General features: G+C 37.4%; 1 protein-coding gene across 6 annotated transcripts in view; it reads right to left on the minus strand.

The window, feature by feature from the left end:
• The window catches only part of XRN1 (5'-3' exoribonuclease 1), a 218,960-nt gene that overhangs the window by 162,044 nt on the left and 35,438 nt on the right, over window positions 1–21,478 (minus strand). For all 6 annotated transcript variants that reach the window (XR_013959985.1, XM_080657184.1, XM_080657185.1 and 3 more), the window contains exons 3-12: window positions 15,451–15,548; window positions 14,189–14,298; window positions 13,987–14,097; window positions 12,699–12,781; window positions 9,931–10,018; window positions 9,679–9,847; window positions 8,886–8,953; window positions 8,432–8,569; window positions 5,991–6,057; window positions 5,066–5,171 (exon numbers count right to left, since the gene is read on the minus strand). Coding sequence is in view for 5 of the 6 variants with exons in the window: in XM_080657184.1 (XP_080513310.1) it covers window positions 5,066–5,171; window positions 5,991–6,057; window positions 8,432–8,569; window positions 8,886–8,953; window positions 9,679–9,847; window positions 9,931–10,018; window positions 12,699–12,781; window positions 13,987–14,097; window positions 14,189–14,298; window positions 15,451–15,548 (1,038 nt within the window). In the remaining variant the exon portion in view is untranslated. The remainder of the gene's footprint in view (window positions 1–5,065; window positions 5,172–5,990; window positions 6,058–8,431; window positions 8,570–8,885; window positions 8,954–9,678; window positions 9,848–9,930; window positions 10,019–12,698; window positions 12,782–13,986; window positions 14,098–14,188; window positions 14,299–15,450; window positions 15,549–21,478) is intronic.

Here is a 21,478-nt window from a genome sequence, read left to right on the forward strand (position 1 = left end):
TGGGTTAATACTTTCCAGGCAAGATCTTTTAAGGTGTCTTTAACTGGTTTTGAAGTGTGTGATGGTGCGTGATCATGAAGCAAAATTATTTTGCCATGTCTTCTGGCACATTCTGTCGTTTCATGAACAAAGCGTGGTTCAAATTGATTATTTGTTGTCAGTAGCCATCAGTATTAACGGTTTCACCTGATTTTAGAAGCTCATAATACACCACACCTTCCTGATCCCACCAAACGCAGAGCACTGTCTTCTTTCCAAAGCAATTTGGCCTTGCAGTCGATGTTGATGGTTGACCTGGATCAACCCATGATTTTGTGCCTTTAGGATTCTCAAAATAAATCCACTTTTCATCGCCAGTCACAATTTGATGGAAAAAAAGACTTTCTTTTGTGCCCTTGAAGCAACATTTTACTGATGACTTTTCGGTTTTCCATTTGTCTTTTGTTCAGTTGATGTGGCACCCATTTTCCTTCCTTTAAAATCTTTCCCATTGCTTGTAAACAATTGAAAATTGTTTGCTGAGCAACGGTTAATCTTTCTGCAAGTTGTTTTTGAGTTTGACACGCATCTTCATCCAATAGTGCATGTAATTGTTGGCCTTCAAACTTTTTCGGTTGACCTGGACGTTCTTTGTCTTTCACATCAAAATCTTCACTTTTAAGGTGTGTAAACCAGCGTTCACAAATATCTTGAGATGGAGCATGTTCACCATAAGCTTCCCGAAGTATACGATAACTTTCAGCAGCACTTTTCTTCAAAATAAAGTAATGAATTAAAACTTCCCGCAAATGCTTTTTGGCACGAAATTCAACATATTTAAGCATAAAAATATCTATGATGTTAACACCTTCACAAAATTTGTCATATGAAGTTTTGAAGCTTGCTGTCAATACAACAAAATAGCATACATATCAAATCACATATGTATCAACATATGTGTAACTCCATCTATTGAAAAAAATCTGCATTATTAACCAGTACACCTGGTATGAATAATGTTAAGTATCTCTCTAAATTGTTACGGACTTTCTATTATTACAAGTTTAGCAGTTCTGCAGATTCTGGTCTAGGTCTAGATGGCAGAGATGGTGACTACGATGAGGAAGACATGGAGATGATTATGATGAACCTTCTTATTGGAAATGTAGATTTATAATTTTTTACTATTATAAAAAACTTTGTAATAAACATTCTTGTGTATAAAAATCTTCTGTATTTGAGTTTATATTTTTAAGATAGAAAACAATTAGAATTATTGGGTTAAAGGGATAAATATTTTAAAGGCTTCTGGATATGTGCTTTCCAAAATAATTTTACCAATTTATATTCTCACCAGTAATTAAGGGAAGAACTCTACTATCACCCTGGGCCAGTAATAAAAACAACAATTTTAAAAGATTTGTTTATTTTCTAGGCCAAAAAATGGCATCTCATTTTCATGTCTGTATTTTAATCTATAAAAGGAAAATAAAACCAAAGGCTAGTTACCTATCAAATTAAGCATTTAGTGCCAACTGCAGGTACTATAATTCTATGTAACTGTAATCAAGGAAATAAGAACTAAAGAATAAAGGATTAAAAGCATAACTATTATAAATATTTTATTTCTCAATAGCAGCTAGAACACACTTTGAAAAGTGCTATTATATCCACTGACAATTTTCCCTCTAATCCCTTTATATTTCTCAAAAACTATCATGTAAAGTAAAATAAATCTTGACCACCCCCCCAAAAAAAGCCTTAGGCTAAAGCCAAAAGTGGCTATAAACTTGTTAATAGTGTCTATTACCAAAATTCAGGTAGAGATGCACTTAAATATCAAGTCTCAAAAGTCCTACATACAGGTCCCCCCAAAAATAAGACATCCTCTGAAAATAAGACCTACTTACAGGTTTCCTTCTGAGTGAAATATAAGGCATCCCCCGAAAATAAGGCCCCCAGGCTCTGTCTCAGAATGAAAATTAATTTACCGTAAACTGGTCGCTAGGGCCGCCCCGACTGGCGCCTAGCAACCAGTGATGTTACGCAGAGTCCTGACGTCACTGCTGTGTGGAGGCAGAGCGGAGGACGGAGTGAGCGGTGAGCGCGGGGCCGGAGAGAGGAGGAGACTTTCGCAGATACGTGTAGAAGAACAGGAGGATTAGAGCGGACGGGACGCGGCGAAGGTGGTGAGTGCTGGTCTGTCTCTGATGACACTACCTGATGCTCGCGGCCGCCTTCATGATGACTGAAGGTTCTCAGTCAGTGGCAGACCCTGTTCCAGCCCAGATCCAGGCCCCAGCAAGCCCAGTGACAGTACCCAGGCAGGCCCCAGGGGGTAAATGTCTGATAAAGGGGTAGGGGGGATGTCTGGTGAAGGTGTTCAGTGGCACAGGGGTGGGGGGAGGGGGATCACTTAAAATGACACAGGAGGATCAGAAGGGGCAATCAAAATGACACAGGAGGATCAAAAGGGGTTACTAAAATGGTAATCCCCCCCGATTCTCCTGTGCCATTTTGATTCTCCCCTCTGATCCCCCCTGTGTCATTTTGAGTGATCCCCCTCCCCCCACCTTGATACCCCAATTCCTTTTTTTTTGCCCCTAGAAATGAGCGCAAAAAGAAAAAGCTACTCCGTGGAGTACAAGAAAGGAATCGTGGAAGACTCTTGGGGCCAAAATCTTACTGCTTTCTGCAAAGAGAAGATGTTGAGTATCCGATTGGTCCGAAAATGGCGAGCAGAGTATGGTAACCTCATTGAACAAGTGGACAAGGGAAATGCTAAAAAGCGCAAGTGTGGATCAGGTCGGCAACCATTATTTTCCGAGCTGGAAGACCTGATCTGTGAATGGGTTGTTGACAGGAGAGCAAAGGCTTTGGTTGTGAATAGGGCTCAGATTCAAGAATTTGCCCTTGCAATGGCACCACAGTTTGACATAGCCCCCGAAGACTTCAAAGCATCACAACACTGGCTGGATAATTTCCTTCAGCGAAGTGAACTGTCTTTAAGAAGATCTACAACATTGTTTAGGTTGGAAGATACTCAAGTTATTAAGCGAGCACTTGCATTCAAGTCCTTTATTGATGATGCTGACTTCTCTAAATACAATCTTTCCAACATGATTGCTATGGATGAAACTGCAGTGTTTATGGGCCAATCATCTCAAACAACAATTGAACAGCGGGGTGCCTCCTTAGCGTACATTCCCTCCACTGCTTACGAAAGTGCACGTGTTTCCTGTATTTTGGCAATTCGTCTGGATGGCACTAAAATCCCACCTTTAATCATTTCTAAGGGCAAGAAGGAAAAGATTGAACGTGTTTGGGGCGTTTTTATTCTTGAAACTGAAAAAGCCTGGGCCACACAAGCAGTTATAAGGAAGTGGGTCGATTTAATGCTGCCGCTTGTTATGCGAGGGAGCCAAAGAGGTCTGCTAGTCTGGGATGCAGCCAGCACTCACCGCGCTAAAGACATGAAGACATTTCTTCACGAAAGAAAAATAGGCCAGATAATGATTCCCGCAGGAATGACGGCCTATCTCCAGACTCTTGATATTGCAATGAACAAGCCATTCAAAGACAATTTGCGCATGGAAATTAATGACTATATTGAAAATAGAATGGAGAGAAATCAGCGTGGAAACTTTGTGAAACTTAAACTGCAAGAAGTTGTGACTTGGGTGAAGAATTCAAGGGAGAAAATCACTGACAGTTGCATTGCAAATGCACTGCGAGCAGGCTACCTTGACAAGAAGTACTCATTTAAAAACAGTGCTATTGCTAAACATGAGAGATTTGGTCCACTGATTCTGAAAGAAATGGAGTCACAAGAAATTCACCAGGAAATTCAGGAATAGGATTGTTATGATGATGTTCCAGAAGATGATGACATGATTGTCATTGAATAAATGAGTAAATTCTTGATACTGTAGGATTCACAGTTTGTCTGGTTTGTGTTGACAACTACCGTACTACCGTACCGTATACAGGTAATAAATTTCCTTTATTTTCATTTAACAATAAATGTGTACCGTATTCTTCATGGAAAAATAAGACATCCCCTGAAAATAAGACCTAGTGTGTCTTTCGGGGCAAAAATTAATATAAGACACTGTCTTATTTTCGGGGAAACACGGTAGTAATGCCACTTGACAAACCTTCAAATGAGCTGGTGAACATACTAAAATTCCTATATCTCTTGTTATTGGAAGTCAGTTTGAATATAGACACTTAAGATTGTCTAGACTAGAGAATACAGAGCAAAGTCGAAAACTTGGTCTCTCCCTGGACAGACTCTAGGAAAGATCTAATACTTGTTACATTTTAAAAAAGAACAACAGTAAAAACAATAGTACAGAAAATATCTAGGTTTACTGCATATAAATCAGGGCACATAGCAGTTCATAAAACACTTATTTTACTAATAGAAAAGCAGGCTAATCTAGGGGTAAGAGCGTAAGTTCTGAAGCCAGACTGCTTCTGTTCAAATCCTGATTCTGCCAACTCACCACCCATGTCACCTTGAGCAAATCACTTAAACCTCTCTGTTTCTTAATATCCTCTATTGTAAAATGATAATAATTCTACTTATCTTAAAGAACTATTGTGAGAATAAAATGAGGTAATATTTTTTTAAATGCTAAAAATAGTGCTTGGCACTTGGTAAGCAATTTATAAGTGTTGTTAATTAAAGTAAATAAAATACGATCTTATGTAATTCATACTGTGGGCTGCAGTTTAAAAGTATGCAAACCACTATTCCAGAGATCATGTTTTTAAGACAATTTTGGATAGATATTAATCTACGGTTGAGCCAGGTGGCCTATTAGGTAAGTGTGCTGTGAGCTTTAGAAGATAGAAGCATAAAACTAACCATTTCTATATGGCAATTTTTATCATAGATGAACACATCAGTTAATATCGCCTTTTCCAAAACCATACTAGTTGAAAGATTGAAAATAATTTATGAAACCAAAAAATCCTTCTTTCCCACTTCCTTAACTACCAAAATTATGCTGTTTTATGAAGAACTACAAAATCTATTTTTTTTCTACTTTAAAGTATAATAAACATTGGCAAACCATACTCAGACACTATGTCCACTCCCATCTTCGTCATGTAATATGTCCTTTTATATTGTCTAAACTCAGTTTCAAATAGGTCATCTTCTTCAGTGTCATCCTCCAAATGATCTAAAAAAAAAAAAAGCCAGAAACAGTGCCTAACAATTATGAATATTCTGTTTTTCTACCTAAAGCTTTGATAAACACATAGCAAAATAGATGCTTTTATGCTTTCAAAGAAATTCGTTCCATCCAATATTATTGTATTAGTAAAACTAGAGGTCTGGTGCACGAAATTCGTGCACGGGGGTGTGTATCCCTCAGCCCAGCTTGCACCCTCTCCAATCTGGGACCCCTCGCAATACAGGACTGTTGACTTCCAACCGCTTGCCTTCCTGCCTTCCTGATTGCCCCTAACTGCTTCTGCCTGCCAGCCTGATCACCTCCTAACCACTCCCCTGCCAGCCTGATCAACGCCTAACTGCTCCCCTGCCAGCCCGATTGCCCCTAACTGCCGTCCCCTGCCAGTCTAGTCACCCCTAACTGTCCTCCCCTGCAGGCCCGGTCGCCCCTAACTGTCCTCTCCTGCAGGCCTGGTCCCTCCCAACTGCTCTCCCCTGCTGGCCCAGTCACCCCTAACTGCCCTCCCCTGCCGGCCTGATTGCCTCTAACTGTCCTCCCCTGCTGACCTGGTCCCCTCCAACTGCCCTCCCTGCAGGCCTGGTCCCCCCCAACTGTCCTCCCCTGCTGACCTGGTCCCCCCCAACTGGCCATCTTGTGGTGGCCATCTTGTGTCCACATGGGGGCGGCCATCTTTGACCACAGGGGGCGGCCATCTTGTGTGTTGGAATGATGGTCAATTTGCATATTACTTCTTTATTACAGAGGATATGTAACAACCATTCGGTCCAAAATGTAACATATCAAAATAACATAATTTGTACTCACCCTTAGAAGTTACAGCTTCTTCTCTATTTTTATCTAAAGCAGCCCAACATATGGAGTTTTCCTGGCCCTATAAAAATTAAAAATCAATATAAAATTAATGGCAAGATACATTTCAAAGTGAGACATTTCATAGGGAGATTTTAAAAATAACTGAATGATTCTTAAGTGACACACTGTAAATATTTTAAAACTAATTCTCAAATACTGTGTAAATGTTTTTGGTTTTATATCACTTGTTTTCTAAAGCTATATATCTTTATATGCAGAACTTGACCATCAGGTCTCTCAAAAATATATAATAAGTAACTGTCATAAATAAAAAGAGAATATACTTAATTATATATGTGTTCCAAAAAAATACACACCACTTTAAAGAATATTTTATTACTTAGAAAAAATATATACAACAAATATAAAATCCATTTATGATTTATCCATTTCAACATTTTTATATGTCAAATTCTAGGCAACTGCTAACACAATATATTTGATTATGATGGAATCCAATGATTATAAATATCACTTACTTTCTGTATCTCTGGATCCCATCATTCTTATGACTCCATTGCTAAACCTTCACTTCTAAATTTTTCTTCTATGCAACTCATTTGCTTTTCTATAGTTTTTCCATCTCATCACATCCTTCATATCTTTTTCCTCTCTTGTAATTTCATCTTTTCTTTCCTCTATTTTCTGACTGCCTATCTACTGCCAGTGACTCTCATTAGTTCTCCTTACTCCCTATTCCTATCATTTCCTTTTCTTCAGGTAAACTGGGCTTCTGCCAACTTCCTGTGCTTGGGCTGTTCCTCCAACTCCTCTCACTTTACCAGTGTCTCTAATGCTAACTACACATGCCTGGAAGATCTGTGAAGTTTAAGGACCAAGTTGAGATGGACAGAGCCTGGGATTACTGATTGATATGTAAGTTTTGTGAGTCCAGTTTCCCAAGAAGTTGCAGAGGCTGTTTTCTTAAGAGAAAAAACAAAGCAGAATGCAGCCTGATGCTACTAAGTTACACTAAGAAAAACCTAAGCAACTAAAAGAACTTTACTAGAGAAAAATCAAGATAGTTGCCCTTCCTGGAGCAAGATTCCTAATTAGAACCAGTACAGCAGAGAGTACGGGAAGCTCATAAATTTCACAAGAACCCAATAATTATAGAGAAGCTGAGGAAAATTTCAAAAGAGGTTTATTTTCCAAGTTAACACATATAAGACATTTTTTAGACCTTATTAGAGACTAGAAGGCCGGTGCACGAAATTCTTGCACTGGGGGGCCTACGCCCTCTCACACTCCAGGACCCCTTGAGGGATGTCTGCCTGCTGGCTTAGGCCTGTGCACCAAAGTGGTTTGACCGCCAGTCAAGGGCATGTACCTCAGTTGCAGGTTTTTTTTGGCCCTGATCAGGGTACATGAGGGAGGAAACCAATCCATGTGTCTCTTCTCACATCGATGTTTCTCTCTCTCTCTCTCTCTCTCCCCCTTCCTCCCTTCTTCTCTCTCTAAAAATAAATGGTAAAAATATCCTCCAGGGAAGATTAACAACATCAAAAGAATAATGTAACAATATTAGTTCATTAATTACAACAAATACTAGAGGCCCGGTGCACGAAATTCATGCACTGGGGGGTCAGGGGCGGGGCCCTCAGCCCGGTCTGCGCCCTCTCACAGTCCGGGACCCCTTGCTCCTCACCACCTGCCTGCTCGCTGCTCCTTACTGCTGCTGTGGAGGTGGGAGAGGCTCCCACCATCACCACTGCACTCGCCAGCCGTGAGCCTGGCTTCTGGCTGAGCGGTGCTCCCGCTTTGGGAGCACACTGATGACCAGGGTGCAACTCCTGCATTGAGCATCTGCCCCCTGGTGGTCAGTGCGCATCAAAGTGATGGGTCGTTCTGCCAGTCGTTCTGCCATTCAGTTGATTTACATATTAGGGTGTTATTATTTAGGATGTTTTACAGGGTACTAGCATACACTAACTACTTATATTATTCAATTACTGAGCACCTAATATTTAGGAGATATTGTGCTATTAATCAATATATATATATATAATTTTATACACAAATTATTTCTACAGATAAATCACTGATCTAGTTAATGCCTCATAACATTAGATGCTATAAATATTCTCCTTTAAAAAGATAACTAATTTTCTTGGTTCTAATTTTTCTACACTTTTAAAAGAATAGAAGAGCAAAGGAAACACAATGTTCTTCTTCAAGAGTAAAAATAAGAAATTGATTTTTAAAGATAAGATTTAAATGATAGGATCTAATAGAGAAAGAGAAACCAAAACCATTTTTTAAATGTCCATAGAGAAGAAATGAAAATGAAATGAAGCAACCCCAAAACCACAGGAAAGAAGAAGAGAAACAAGGAATATCAGTTTTACCTTTACAGCTAAAAAAATTAAAGGACACCTTAAAAAAATGAACACCTTTGATTTTTTCTTTTCCTTGTAGTTCCTGGCTTCTTCTGCTGCAACACCTGCGGCTTCATTGAGGTACTTGTTACCAACTTTGCTTTCAAACCACTTTAGGTCCACAAAAACTTCACTGAAGTGCTCCCGATCAAACTGTATAGGAATATTTAAATTAATTTAAAAATCATTTAAGTATTTTCTGTAAGAATACAAACCAAACTTTTAACATGGACTACTTCTGGGAAATAGAAATCCTGAGAATGTTACTTTTTTATGCACAGGGGGATCTCATCTACTATCTGAAAATGAAAAATAAATAAGCAAATAAAAATAATTTAGATAAAATATTTATACAGAATGACCAAAAGAATTATAATTACAAAAAAATTTTCTTCTGGTATTATGTAATTGCTTACTGACCATTTATAGCTAACTTGGGACAAGAAAACAAAAAGTTCAGGTTACTTACATCTGATAATTTCACAAGATATTTCTCAAATCGAGGTAAGTTGAGATACCCACATTCATTAATATAACCTAAAAGGAACAAAATCTAAATTAGCACTAAAAGCTGACATTTTTTTCTAAACAATTCTACAAAATTCTTTTTATAAAATGTTGAAAGTTGATATTCTAATCAAAGAAAAACACTCAATGTTTGATTCTATAACTTGCTGTTACTATAATATACAATAAGTAACAACTGAAGAAAAATATAAAAATTCCAGGTTCATAATAATCCTCCCACATGTCCAATACATGGTAACAGTTAATTAAATTACTAGAAAGTATGTTCTATAATATATCTACATTGTTCATTTGATGTTACCTTGAGAAGAAAAGGACTGATTTCCCGTTACTCTGTTGCTTTATTCAGTATCACCACTGTTTGTGAATTTCCTATTTTAATTGAAAAATCCTTCCCTGATATTACTCTGATGCCTTACCCATTTAGAAAAACTGAATTCCTATGTTTAAATGTTAAAGAAACTAAGTGAAACCAACAACTTCTACTGAGTTTCTTAAACAATTTAAAGGCAGAGATTAGTTATCAATAAATGAGGCTGCATAATTCTGGTCATTTTCTTTGTTTATGAACTATTGAAAACTAAAACCTCAAAGCTTGGAGCCTTAGATCAAAAGAAGTCCCTTTTTTCCTACTTTAGTTATGCATGCTATAATCTAATAAACTGAGTCACATTTTTAGAATTAGTGGAGTGCTAAGTTAAAGTAGCCGAAAATGAATATTAAATTCTGCTTACCCCCAAGTTCTGGTAGGATGGTAATATATGTTCCATAAAGAAGAGGAAGTGCATCATGATTAATATGTAAATGAGGTAGATGGGGGATAAAATCATTGCCAACAAGAAATCCCATCAAAATCCAATCATCTATTATCTTTTCAATATCATATTTAAATGGGATCTTATCCTATAGTAAAATGGAGAAAAAAGTCAAGTCCTATGAAAATTTCTACATATACATCTTTGGTCCACAGTTATATTAATACTTACTTTTAACATTGAAAATTCATAATCAATATACTCTCTCATCAAAGACAAGTGTAGGAGGTGAAATGTGGTTTCTTCTGGTGCGCATACTCTGTAATTAGATGATAAACAGAGTTATTTATGTGTGTGTGTATATATATATATGCTTAGAGTTAATTATATTTTTAAGGTTCAAGTTTAAAAATGTAGCAAGACTTAAAATAAAACTTATGAGAAGATAATTAATTCTTATACTCAGGGCATGTAACTTATATGAAAGCTGCAGGGTAAAGATAAATATATAATTGCAATTATAACACATATAGCATAAAGTTCAAAATAATTGGTTTACATTATGTTTTCTATGGAAGGACTCAGAATTAAGAAAGCCTAAATAATACATAATAGATATAAGAAACCATGGCATCTGTCCCATTTAAGGCTGTCCACCAGCAGACAGCAGACAGATAAGTGAATATATACTTTTATATCTACTACAGTACAGTCCAAGGCTTCAATGCTGAGGCAGCATCACTTTTTCTTATCTTTCCCTGGCTTGGTATAGAGGTCTATATTACTGGTGTTAGCCTACACTCTAAGTTTAACTACAAGTAAGAATACAAGTTAACAACAGCATATTAAAAAGATTATACACCAACAGCAAGGGGTCTATCACAGGAATGCAAAGATGGTTCAATATAAGAAAAACGTTTATGTAACACACTACAGTAATAAAGAAAAAAACACCAAACAATCATTTAGCAGAAATAAATCTGTCAAAATTCAACACTCTTTCATGATAAAAATCGTTAGCAAAGTCGGAATAAAAGGAAACCTCCTCAAATCATAAATGGAATTTATAAAAAACCCATAGCTAACATCACACTTAATGGTCTGAAAGCTTTCTTTCTAAGATCATGAACAAGACAAGATGCTCATTTTCACTATAGTTATTCATTATTCTGGTAGTCCTACAACATTATTCTGTGAGTCCTAGCCAGAGCACTTAGGCGAGAAAACAAATAAAAGGCATCCGAATTAGAAAAAAAGAAATAAAACATATCTCTATTTACAGATGGCATAATTCTATATATAAAAAAATTCCCAAAGAATCCACAGAAAAAGCTATTAGTGCAAAAAACACAAAAATTCAGCACAGCTGCAGATCAATATACAAAAGTAAGTTGTGCTTTTACACACCAGCAACAAAGAAACTAAAAAGGAAATTAAGAAGTAATTACACCCCCCAAAAATAAAAAAACCCTTAGTAATAAACTTGACCAAGGAGGCAAAAGGAAAAAACAGAGGCATAAAACAAATTCAGAGACACAGAGAACAGACTTATGGTACTCAGGGGGTGAGGAGGGGAAAATGAGTGCAGGTGGTCAAAAGATACTAATTCCAGTTATAGGTTAAGTAAGTCCTGGGGATGAAATGTACAGCATGGTGGTTATATTTTGTGTTTGCTTTTTTAAATATAAGAAGAGGCCAAAACCGGTTTGGCTCAGTGGATAGAGCGTCAGCCTGCGGACTGAAAGGTCCCAGGTTCGATTCCGGTCAAGGGCATGTAACTTGGTTGCGGGCACATCCCCAGTAGGAGGTGTGCAAGAGGCAGCTGATCGATGTTTCTCTCTCATCGATGTTTCTGACTATCTATCCCTCTTCCTTCCTCTCTGTAAAAAATCAATAAAATATAAAAAAATATATAAATAAATAAATATAAGAAGAAAAAAAAGGAGGCAAAAGAGTTGTACACTAAAACTACGAAAAGCAGATGAAAGAAATTAGACACCACATGTTAATGCATTGGAAGACTTAATATCAAGATGTAAATACTACCCAAAAGGATCAACAGATTCAATGCTGTCGCTAATAAAATTTCAAGGATTTTTTAACAAAAATAAAAAAATCCGTCCTAAAAAACTGTATCTCAGGAGACCACCCCCCCAAAAAAAAATAAGCCTGAAAAAGAAGAACAAAGTTGGAGGTCTCACACCCTTCCTGATTTCAAAACTTGTTTACTTTTAAGCTACAGTGATCAAAATACTGTAGGGTACTGGCATAAAGACAGACATACAGACCAATGGAATAGATTGCAGAGCCGAGAAATAAACCCTTGCATATATATGGTCAAGTGATTTTCAACCAGAGTGCCAAGACCATTCAATGGGGAAAAGACAATCTTTCAACAAGTGGTGGTGGGAAAACTGGATATCCACATGCAAAAGAATGAAGTTGGACCCTTACCTTATACTATATATAAAAGTTAATTCAACATGGATCAAAGACCTAAATGTAAGAGCTAAAGCTATAAAACTCTTAGAATAAAATGGAAAAAAGCTTTAGGACATTGGATTTGTCAATGATTTCATGGACATTACATTAAAAGTACAGAAAACAAAAAATATAGGTTGGACTTCATCACAATTAAAAATTTTGTGATGCAAATGACTATCAACAGAATGGGAAAAAATATTTACAGATCAGCCCTGGCCGGTTTGGCTCAGTGGATAAAGCGTCGGCCTGCGGACTGGGGGGTCCCAGGTTCGATTCCGGTCAAGGGCATATACCTTGGTTGCAGGCACATCCCCACTGGGGGGTGTGCAGGAGGCAGCTGATTGATGTTTCTCTCTCATCGATATTTCTGACTCTCTATCCCTCTCCCTTCCTCTGTAAAAAAAAATCAATAAAATATATTTAAAAAAATATTTACAGATCAGATATCTGTGTAGGGCTACTATTCTTAATTTAATTTCTGTCTTTTCTTCCAACATATATGCAGTGTGATTTACCTTTGTGTCTTTTTACCACCAAACCGAACCTCTTCCCTTAAAAGAGAAAAATGTGCCTCATGGGTTGTTAATCCAAGCATAATCTGTTGAAAAATGATAAAGAAATGTTTTTATTCTCTCACTTTTTATAGTATCAGTTTCACAAAAGCAATTAAATAAAAAATATTTCTATATAGAGAACATGATTATTTAAGGAAAATAAAACTATTTGTTAGCACATTAAATATAGAAATATCAAAATCTGATCCATTTATAGGTTATGAATGGGGTTAAAGTGAATGCACTATTCTAAGAAAAAAATGTTTATACTCACATGACCTTAGACACTCACTCTGCCCACCCCCATCAAAAAAAATCCCAAAAACCTTCTCTTGGTTTTCACACATTTCCATTATCAGGAGAGAATGGGTAAGAAATTAAAGTCAGAAGCTTTTCCAATAGCAGAAAACAGGACTGTTCTGGAGGCCAGGATACTCTAGTATGTAAAAACTCAGAAAAGACTGGAAAAGGGCATTTTCATTTAATTTTATTACTTAGTATTCTAATCCCCAAAGCACATTAAATAGTCTAGTGAGATATATCAACCAACTGCAATGTATATTGTTTTCTTTCAGTACTGACTCAAAAAAACCAAAATAAAACATTTATGCAGCAATCAGGGAAATGAGAATACTAAATGGTTATTTACATATTAAACAGTGATTGTTAATTTTTGTTTTATGTGAAATTATGGCATTACTTTTTTAAATAAACCACTTTAGAGAAATAGTTATAAATTAGATGACACAGGTCTGGGATATGCTTCAAGAATCCAGAGAAGGAAAAAGGAGACAGATGGGTAGGGAGAGGAGTTGGAAATTATTTAAATAAAGGACACGAGCAGGATCACTATACTATTTTCTCTATTTTTGTTTTTGTTTGAAAATTTCCACAATAAAAACTTAAAGGAGGTCTAGTCAAGTTAGTTGGGTCATGGAGTTATCAAATCGCGTGGTATTAAAAGTTATGTATTAAGCATGTGGGTAAAAAGGGCCTCCTACCCTGACCTCAGCAGGTCATTCTTAGCATTTAGGGTTAGTCAGGTGTGAACACTAACTACAAAGAGACCTGCTGATCATATATGGCAAAAGAACTCATTTTTCAATTGTTTTTATTAATGGAAGAAGTAGCAATCATTATTTTGACTCCAATATTTGTTTCCACAGCCAGAAAAGCTTCTTACATAAAGACTAAATATCTCAGATATTTAACTACAATGGCATAAGGTTATAACAACAATTATACTTACCAAGTCAGCATCTAAACCATAAAGACAGTGTCTGGTGTTTGGATCATGATCTGGCTTTGCTTTCTCGGATCTGATAAATTCCATGATTTTATGTTCTCCTTCTCCAGGAGTCTAAATATAATGTTTTCAAAATTTGGGTAAGATGATATGCATTAGAAATTAAAATTTTAAAACTCTTTAAATAAATAAAAAAGATAATAACCTCATGGCCTGAGAAATAGATGGTAACTCCTTGCCATGACTTGTCTGTAGAAATTTTCATATTTACAAAATACTTCAGGTGTTCATGTAACCTGGCCATGAATTCAGTCCCTATAAATAAAAAGTTTTAAAAAGTTTAATCTAAGAAAGACATAAAAACAGTGCATTCCCAGTGACATGAAAATGCATCTTGATATCCAGAGAATAGCTAAGATCTCCAGACAAAAGCTTCTTTCTTATTTAGTAAAGCAAGTAATGCCATACCTTTCCCTAACAAATATCACCACTGTTTCTAATTTCACTGGTTATCCTTAAATGAAGTTAATGTCCCACAGGGAAAGTCAAGGAATGTCACCACTTGCCTCAGGATTCTGCTGCAAATACTTTCACACAAAGGCAGTTTCAACTGTCTAACAAACCTCAATATTCTAGTTCCTCACTGGATTCTGAAGTTTTTGTCATAAGTAATGCAACTTCAGTTAGATTGCTAATAGTAACAACAAAGGCAACTATTATTATTGCCACTGTTAACATGCAAAATTATTGTTAATCTGGAAACTAAGTCTACATGATTATGTTTTATGAAAAGTCCAGATGGTAATAGCCAAAGCAATACAGTCTTAAACCACAATCAGGATAAAACTGGTTATGAAATCAAGCAATGTGTGATTAGGGCACTTAATAAAAAAGAAAATTATCAGAGTTAGTAAATAATTCATGAGAAAGTAAAATTTTAAGATTTTTTTTTTCAAAGCAAAGGATTATACTGTCAGACAAAGCTCTAGGAAGTACAGAGTATGTTGCTGAATATAAAATTATACTTGTAATACTGGTAAATTCATTTATCCTAAAGTCATAGAAGTCTTAAACGCCTATCAGATGTAAAGTAGTAAGCACTCTGAACTAGAAGAATAGGTTTTTTATTTGGAACACAACAAGGTAGCTACATAAACCTGATGAGCCACACCTCACTTTTTCATACAAATAAATAGCAGCAGTAAGATGAATCTTATAAGTTCCTTTTAGATCTGAAATTCTGTGCATCTGGAAGAGTCCAGTCTACACTTGCTCTTATCAACATCTACTAATCCCTACAGTGGGTTTTCACAAGAGCACTATGACCAACGTGACCAAACCATCTCATGAGGAGACACAATTAAAAAAATAAAGCAAATGGAATCCTAAAGACAAAATACATAAAGGCTAGAAAAAAATTACATTTCAAAAATTAAAATTTACACTTTCAATCTCTTAGGGAATTACCTGGTGTAATACAGTTGGAGTCAAACCTGGCCTCTGTAGGAAGAGTCTCTCCTTTTTCTATTGCCTTTTTTATTTTGTCTTCTGCCTCCTTTGCTGACCTTAAATGAAAAGGGGAAAAATATCTTAAACTTTCTGAGAAAAAGCAAAGATATTTTTATAAAGTAAACTGTTATGAGATGCTTTTATAACTAAAATACTAATTCATCAATTTTAAGGTTCAAAACAATACAAGTCTTAGTCTCAGGACTGTTTGTTTTTAAAGAATTTTTTTTTTTTGGATAAGGACTATAGAAGTAGAACACTGTCAATGTAAGAAACATTCAAACCTGTGAAGAATTTTTATGAGTTTATTTGAACCAAACTGTCGACTATTACCAGGAACAAAATCTCAACAGATTGAAATAATGTTCCAGCGAATGGCAGTTTTGCACCTTATTTTATACATTACAATAAAAAGAGAAGACATATGTGGGTTACATGAAATCCACTGTGATAGATTAGGGAGGTGGGAGAATGCAAAGCAGGGAAACCTCTGGGATTGGATAAAAAGCAAAATGATAGACACATACTTCTTTTATGTTGATGGGTACAGGATAGCTGTGCTTGTGCGTTGAGGGGTCCAGAAAAAGGAAAATTACTTTGACATTCCAATGATATGTTATCATATATGCAAAAAGACAACAGACAGGCTCAGGGTAAAGACTGACCTCTGTCAAAGAAGATTCCAGCCTGGGACATGACTACTTACCATAAACTGCTTTTAGTTAAAAAGTTTTAATTTCAGACCATCCTTTGTGGTTACTTTAGGTCTCCAACTTTGCAAGGCCACCATGCAGGCCTTCTCTGAGCTTGTCAAGTTACCTAGCATGTAGCCCCTTTTCATCTACATACACAGAATTTAAATAAGGTGCAAAACTGCCATTATCCTGAGCACTATCTCAATCAGATCATTATCTCAATCTTACAAGTCACTAATCATCAGAGAGATGCAAATTAAAACAACAATGAGGTATTATCACCTCACACCTGTCAGAATGGCTATCATCAACAAATCAACAAATGACAAGTGCTGGCCAGAATGTGGAGAAAAGGGAACCCTAGTACACTGCTGGTGGGAATGCAGACTGGTGCAGCCATTATGGAATACAATATGGCATTTCCTCAAAAAATTAAATATGGAACTGCCATTTGACCCAGTGATCCCCTTCTAGGAATATATCCTATGAAACCCAAAACACTAATCAGAAAGAATATATGCACTTCTTTGTTCATAGCAGCACAATTTACAACAGCTAAGATGTGGAAACAGCTCAAATGACTATCAATAGATGAAAATGATAAAAAAGCTGTGGTACATTTATAACATGGAATACTATGAAGCAGTAAAAAGGAAGGATCTCTTACCCTTTGAGACAGCATGGAGGGACCTGGAAAGTATTATGCTAAGCAAAATAAGCCAGCCAGAGAAAGACATGTATCAAATGATCTCACTCATAAGTGGAATTTAATGAACAAAACAAACTGATGAACAAAATAGATCCAGAGACATAGAAGCATGGAACAGACTGATGAATCTCAGAGGGAAGGTGAAGGTGGAGGGGAAGAGATTAACCAAAGAACTTATATGTATATATACAAAACCCATGGACATGGACAATAGTGTGGTGAAGGCCTGGGGCAAGGGGCAGGGGTGGGCTAGAATGAGTCAATGGGGAAAAAAAGGAGGCCATTTGTAATCCTTTCAACAACAGAGATAAAAAAAATAAACTCACAAAAATTCTTCACAGGTTTCAATGTTTCTTACAACAACATTGTAATAGTATAAAACTGACAGAAGATTACAAATACCTATTATAAAGTAATCCCTTTCTTTTTTTTAAAGGATAGTTTATTAATTTTTAGAGAGAGAGAGAGGAAGGGAGAAGAGAAAAACATAAATGTGAGAGGGTAACATGGATTGGCTGTCTCCTGCACACCCTCTACAAGGGATCAAGTCCACAACCCGGGCATGTGTCCTGACCGGGAATCGAACCAGCAATCATTCGGTACCCAGGAGGACACCCAATCCACTGAGACATACCAGCCAGGGCAAGTAATTCTTTTCTTATCACTATTAAACAGAAAATTCATCCTGAGAACAAGCTCAAAAGTTCAGCATTGAACTTTCATTATAGGCTTAGGCAAAAGTAGGTTTATAGTTGTATGTAAAAAAGTTTATTATTGTATTATTACTTATTAATTATTGTATTATTTTCCATATGAACAGCTGTCAACCTACTTTTCCCTCACCTTGTATATACATTTAATAATATCAAACAAGAAGCACATTAACATGATCTCTAAGAATATTATATAAAAATAATTATAAAATTGTAATGTATATCTTTAGGTTTCCTCATAAAATCATCTATATATATAAAAAGCCAGGGGCCATCATGACCGAAATAACCGCAAGGACGACCGGTTGCGTGGGGCGACCAAGCCAGCGGGGGGGGGGGGGGGGGGGGGGGTTAGTGAGGGATGACCAAATGACTGAACAGCAGGCTGAGTGGGGCAACCAGACCAGTAGGGGGGTTAGTGAGGGATGACCAAACGACTGAACAGCAGGCTGCATGGGGTAACCAGGCCGGCAGGGGGGCAGTTAAGGACGATCAGGCAGGCAGGGTGGGCAGTGAGGGTTGATCAGGCCAGCAGGCAGAGGCAGTTAGGGGTAATCAGGCTGGCAAGGGGGGCAGTTGGGGTGACCAGGCTGGTGGGGGGGGCAGTTAGGGGCGATCAGGCCAGCTGGCAAAAGCTGTTAGGAGTGATCAGGCTGGTGGGGGGGCAGTTAGGGGTGATCAGGCAGGCAGGCAGGTGAGTGGTTAGGAGCCAGCAGTCCAGCATTGTGAGGGGGATGTCTGACTGCTGGTTTGGGCCCAGGATCGGGCCTAAACCGGCAGTCGGACATCCCTCGAGGGTTCTTGATTGGACAGGGTGCAGACTGGGCTGAGGGGACCCTTCCCCCCCATGCATAAATTTTGTGCATCAGGACTCTAGTTTAAAATAAAATCTTAATAAAATTAATGGCAACAGTTGTCAAAGTCATCTCACATTTAGGGCAATCAGATTTCCTAGGAAGAACATGAGTTTTAGAGTCAAAGGAACCTAGGTTTGAACAGAAGCATCCCATCTACCATCCAGTTTCTCCTGTAACCCATTTGAGGCACATCAGTATGCTACATGGCATGTAAGTTAGGAAACTCTGCTTTATGTACATTTTCTATAGCCTTGTTACTGTGCCCTGTGGAATTCTATTTCTGTGATAAACAAACTTTTCTTCATATTTAACCTCTCTCTCTTACCAACCCCTTCTATATAACAAAAGCTCTTAAGATATCAACTCATTTGTAATCTCTCCAATGAAAGCCATTCTGTCCTTTTTTCTTCCCTTCACTCTTAGGTTGAACAAATGGTTATTTTGTTACTATGTGCGAAATTCTTGGCATATAATAAAAGAGAAACTCTAGTAGGGAAATAAAAAATTAAACAGCCATAATGTTTAATGTGGTTACAATAGAATGTTGGGCAAGGCACAAGGTAAGACTATTAAAGTAATCTAGGTCATAGATTATGGTGGCCTAAGCTCAGATAGTAGCACTAAGTTGAAAATAAATAAATGGATATGAAGAATTAAGAGATCAGATAAAGAGAAATGAAGAACAGGAAGAATTCCAAATTGCTCTTGGACTTTTGGGTTGAGCAGCTATTTGAATGGTGTTGTCATTCACTGAAATAGGCAAGAGAGCAAGCCTGTGTTGCCCAGTGGTTGAGCATTGACCTATGAACCAGCAGGTCACAGTCCAATTCCTGGTCAGGCCACATGCCAGGGTTGTGGGCTTGGTCCCCATTAGGGGGTGTGCAGGAGGCAACAGACTGATGAGATGATTCTCTTTCATCATTGATATTTCTATTTCTCTCTGAAATCAATAAAAACTTTTAAAAAAAGAAATAGGCAAGATAGAATGAAGGCAGTTTTAAGGAAAGAGGAGTTCGTTCAGTTCTGAACATGTTAAACCTGAAATGTACCTGTGGTATCCAAAAGGAAACATTTAGCAGGAATATGAATATATAGAGAGCTCTGGAGAGATATCTACCAGAAAGATACATTTGGGAGTCCTCAGTACAGACACAGTAATTAAAGTCATTGGATAAGATCACTCAGGATAGAACCTTAAGAAACATCAATATTTAAGAACAAGCAGAGGAAGAGAGGATAACAAGGAGACTAAGAATGTGCAGTCAGTGTGTGGTTACATGACAGAAAGGAAGTTCAAAAAAGAAAAGTCAACTCTGTTAAAATACTGTAGAAAAATGAAGTAATGTACAGAATTATTCTTTAGATTTTCCTGTAAGGATTCTATTAGTAATCTTGTTAGTTTCAGTGGAATGGTGGGGATGAAAGCCAGAGACAGCAGATTTTAAAGTGAGTAAGAGATGTGGAAAGATTATGATTAAAGATTATGAATGGAGAAAGTAGTCGCTGTGGAGAATGAGAAACTGCTAAGTGGGGGATTTGGAGCACTTGGAGCACTCGAGGCCAGCACAGCATTTAGTAAATGTGTTTGGTGGTGATGGTGAATTGGCCCTTGCATCTATTCCATTCCTACTTGGTCTTCTCATACTGGAGAGGTTGGAAAGCTAAAAAAATTAAACTCCTGTGCTTTCCTGAAGTGAGGTTTCTGGACATTACTTAATTTTATCAGTCAGATGCCTCCAAAACGGTTTAGAAGGTAGAAGTGTGGCAGTCTGCATGCCAATTGAGATACTGGAGTTGTGTGTATGTGTGTGTTTCATCAGAAGAGATCTCAATATTCAGCAGCTTAGTAGGTGCTGAAAAGCAAGGTGCAGGGCATCTGCTTTTTGCTACAGATGGAGCAGGTGCATTGGGGCTCTAGAGTTAACAGATTCAGTGTTAGCGTCTTGATTACTGAATTTTAACTAAAGCAATGTATTCTTGGAGCCAACAGCTCAGGTGGTAGTTTGTTTATCTCTGAAACACAATAAAGGTGTAAGTAAGTTCCTGGAACCACCTTTTCTGGTGGGGTCTCGGAACTCACCTTCCTCAGTGGTAGCAGCAATGCCACCTACTGGTGGATCAATTGTATGGTGTGTTCTGGAAGTCATTCTTGAATGTTCACCTATATTCTCACCCTTTTGGCTCTTAGAACAATTTTTATAGGCACCTAATTCTCTCTATTATAGACCTTTCTGCTTAAAATAGCTAGAATTCTATTACCTTCAACTGAATACTGACTGATACAGTGGGCTTATATAACTCTTTCTCAACACTACATTTTCCAGCCCAGTAGCTCCCCAAAACTAGTTTAACATGTACCAAGGAGTCTGGTAAAAATGGTTTCCAGGGCCCAACTGTTAAGAGATTCAGGTTAAAAAAGTCTTGGATAGTATCTGAGAATCTACATTTTAGTAAGAGATGGTCCTTGTGTTCAAAGATTTCAGAGGTTCCATTCTCTTCAGTATTTTTTCTCTTTTGGTATTTAAATCAGTACTTTTGACCATCCTCCTCCCATTCTCACTGGTAGCTTCCAACATACTCTCAAGTTCCTTGAGGATTTCCACATTTGATTCTACAGGTGCCCTTTGGACTACTTTACTTGCCACAGTGGTAAAAGGATTCATTATGCTAATGATCTATTAAAAACTCAGGGTTTCTTTCCTTCAATTCCAATAACCCTCTTAACTTTACTTTTGCTACTCACAAACAAGGACACAGCGTGCTCTCATTGTTATTCAGAAATATTTCACAGGTCCAGGATTTTGACTTTTAAACCCTCTATGTGTGTACAACCTCTTTTCATCCTTTTCTACAATCCAACTCACAGGGCTGATAATACAGGGTGGGGCAAAAGTAGGTTTACAGTTGTGAGTATGTGAAACATAGTTTACTAGAGGCCTGATGCACGAAATTCGTGTAAGGGGCGGCTCTGCCCTCGCAGCCCCGGCTTCGTCCGGAAGATCATTCAGCTGT

Source organism: Plecotus auritus (assembly GCF_963455305.1).
Source record: "Plecotus auritus genome assembly, chromosome: 2".
Lineage (NCBI taxonomy): Eukaryota > Metazoa > Chordata > Mammalia > Chiroptera > Vespertilionidae > Plecotus > Plecotus auritus.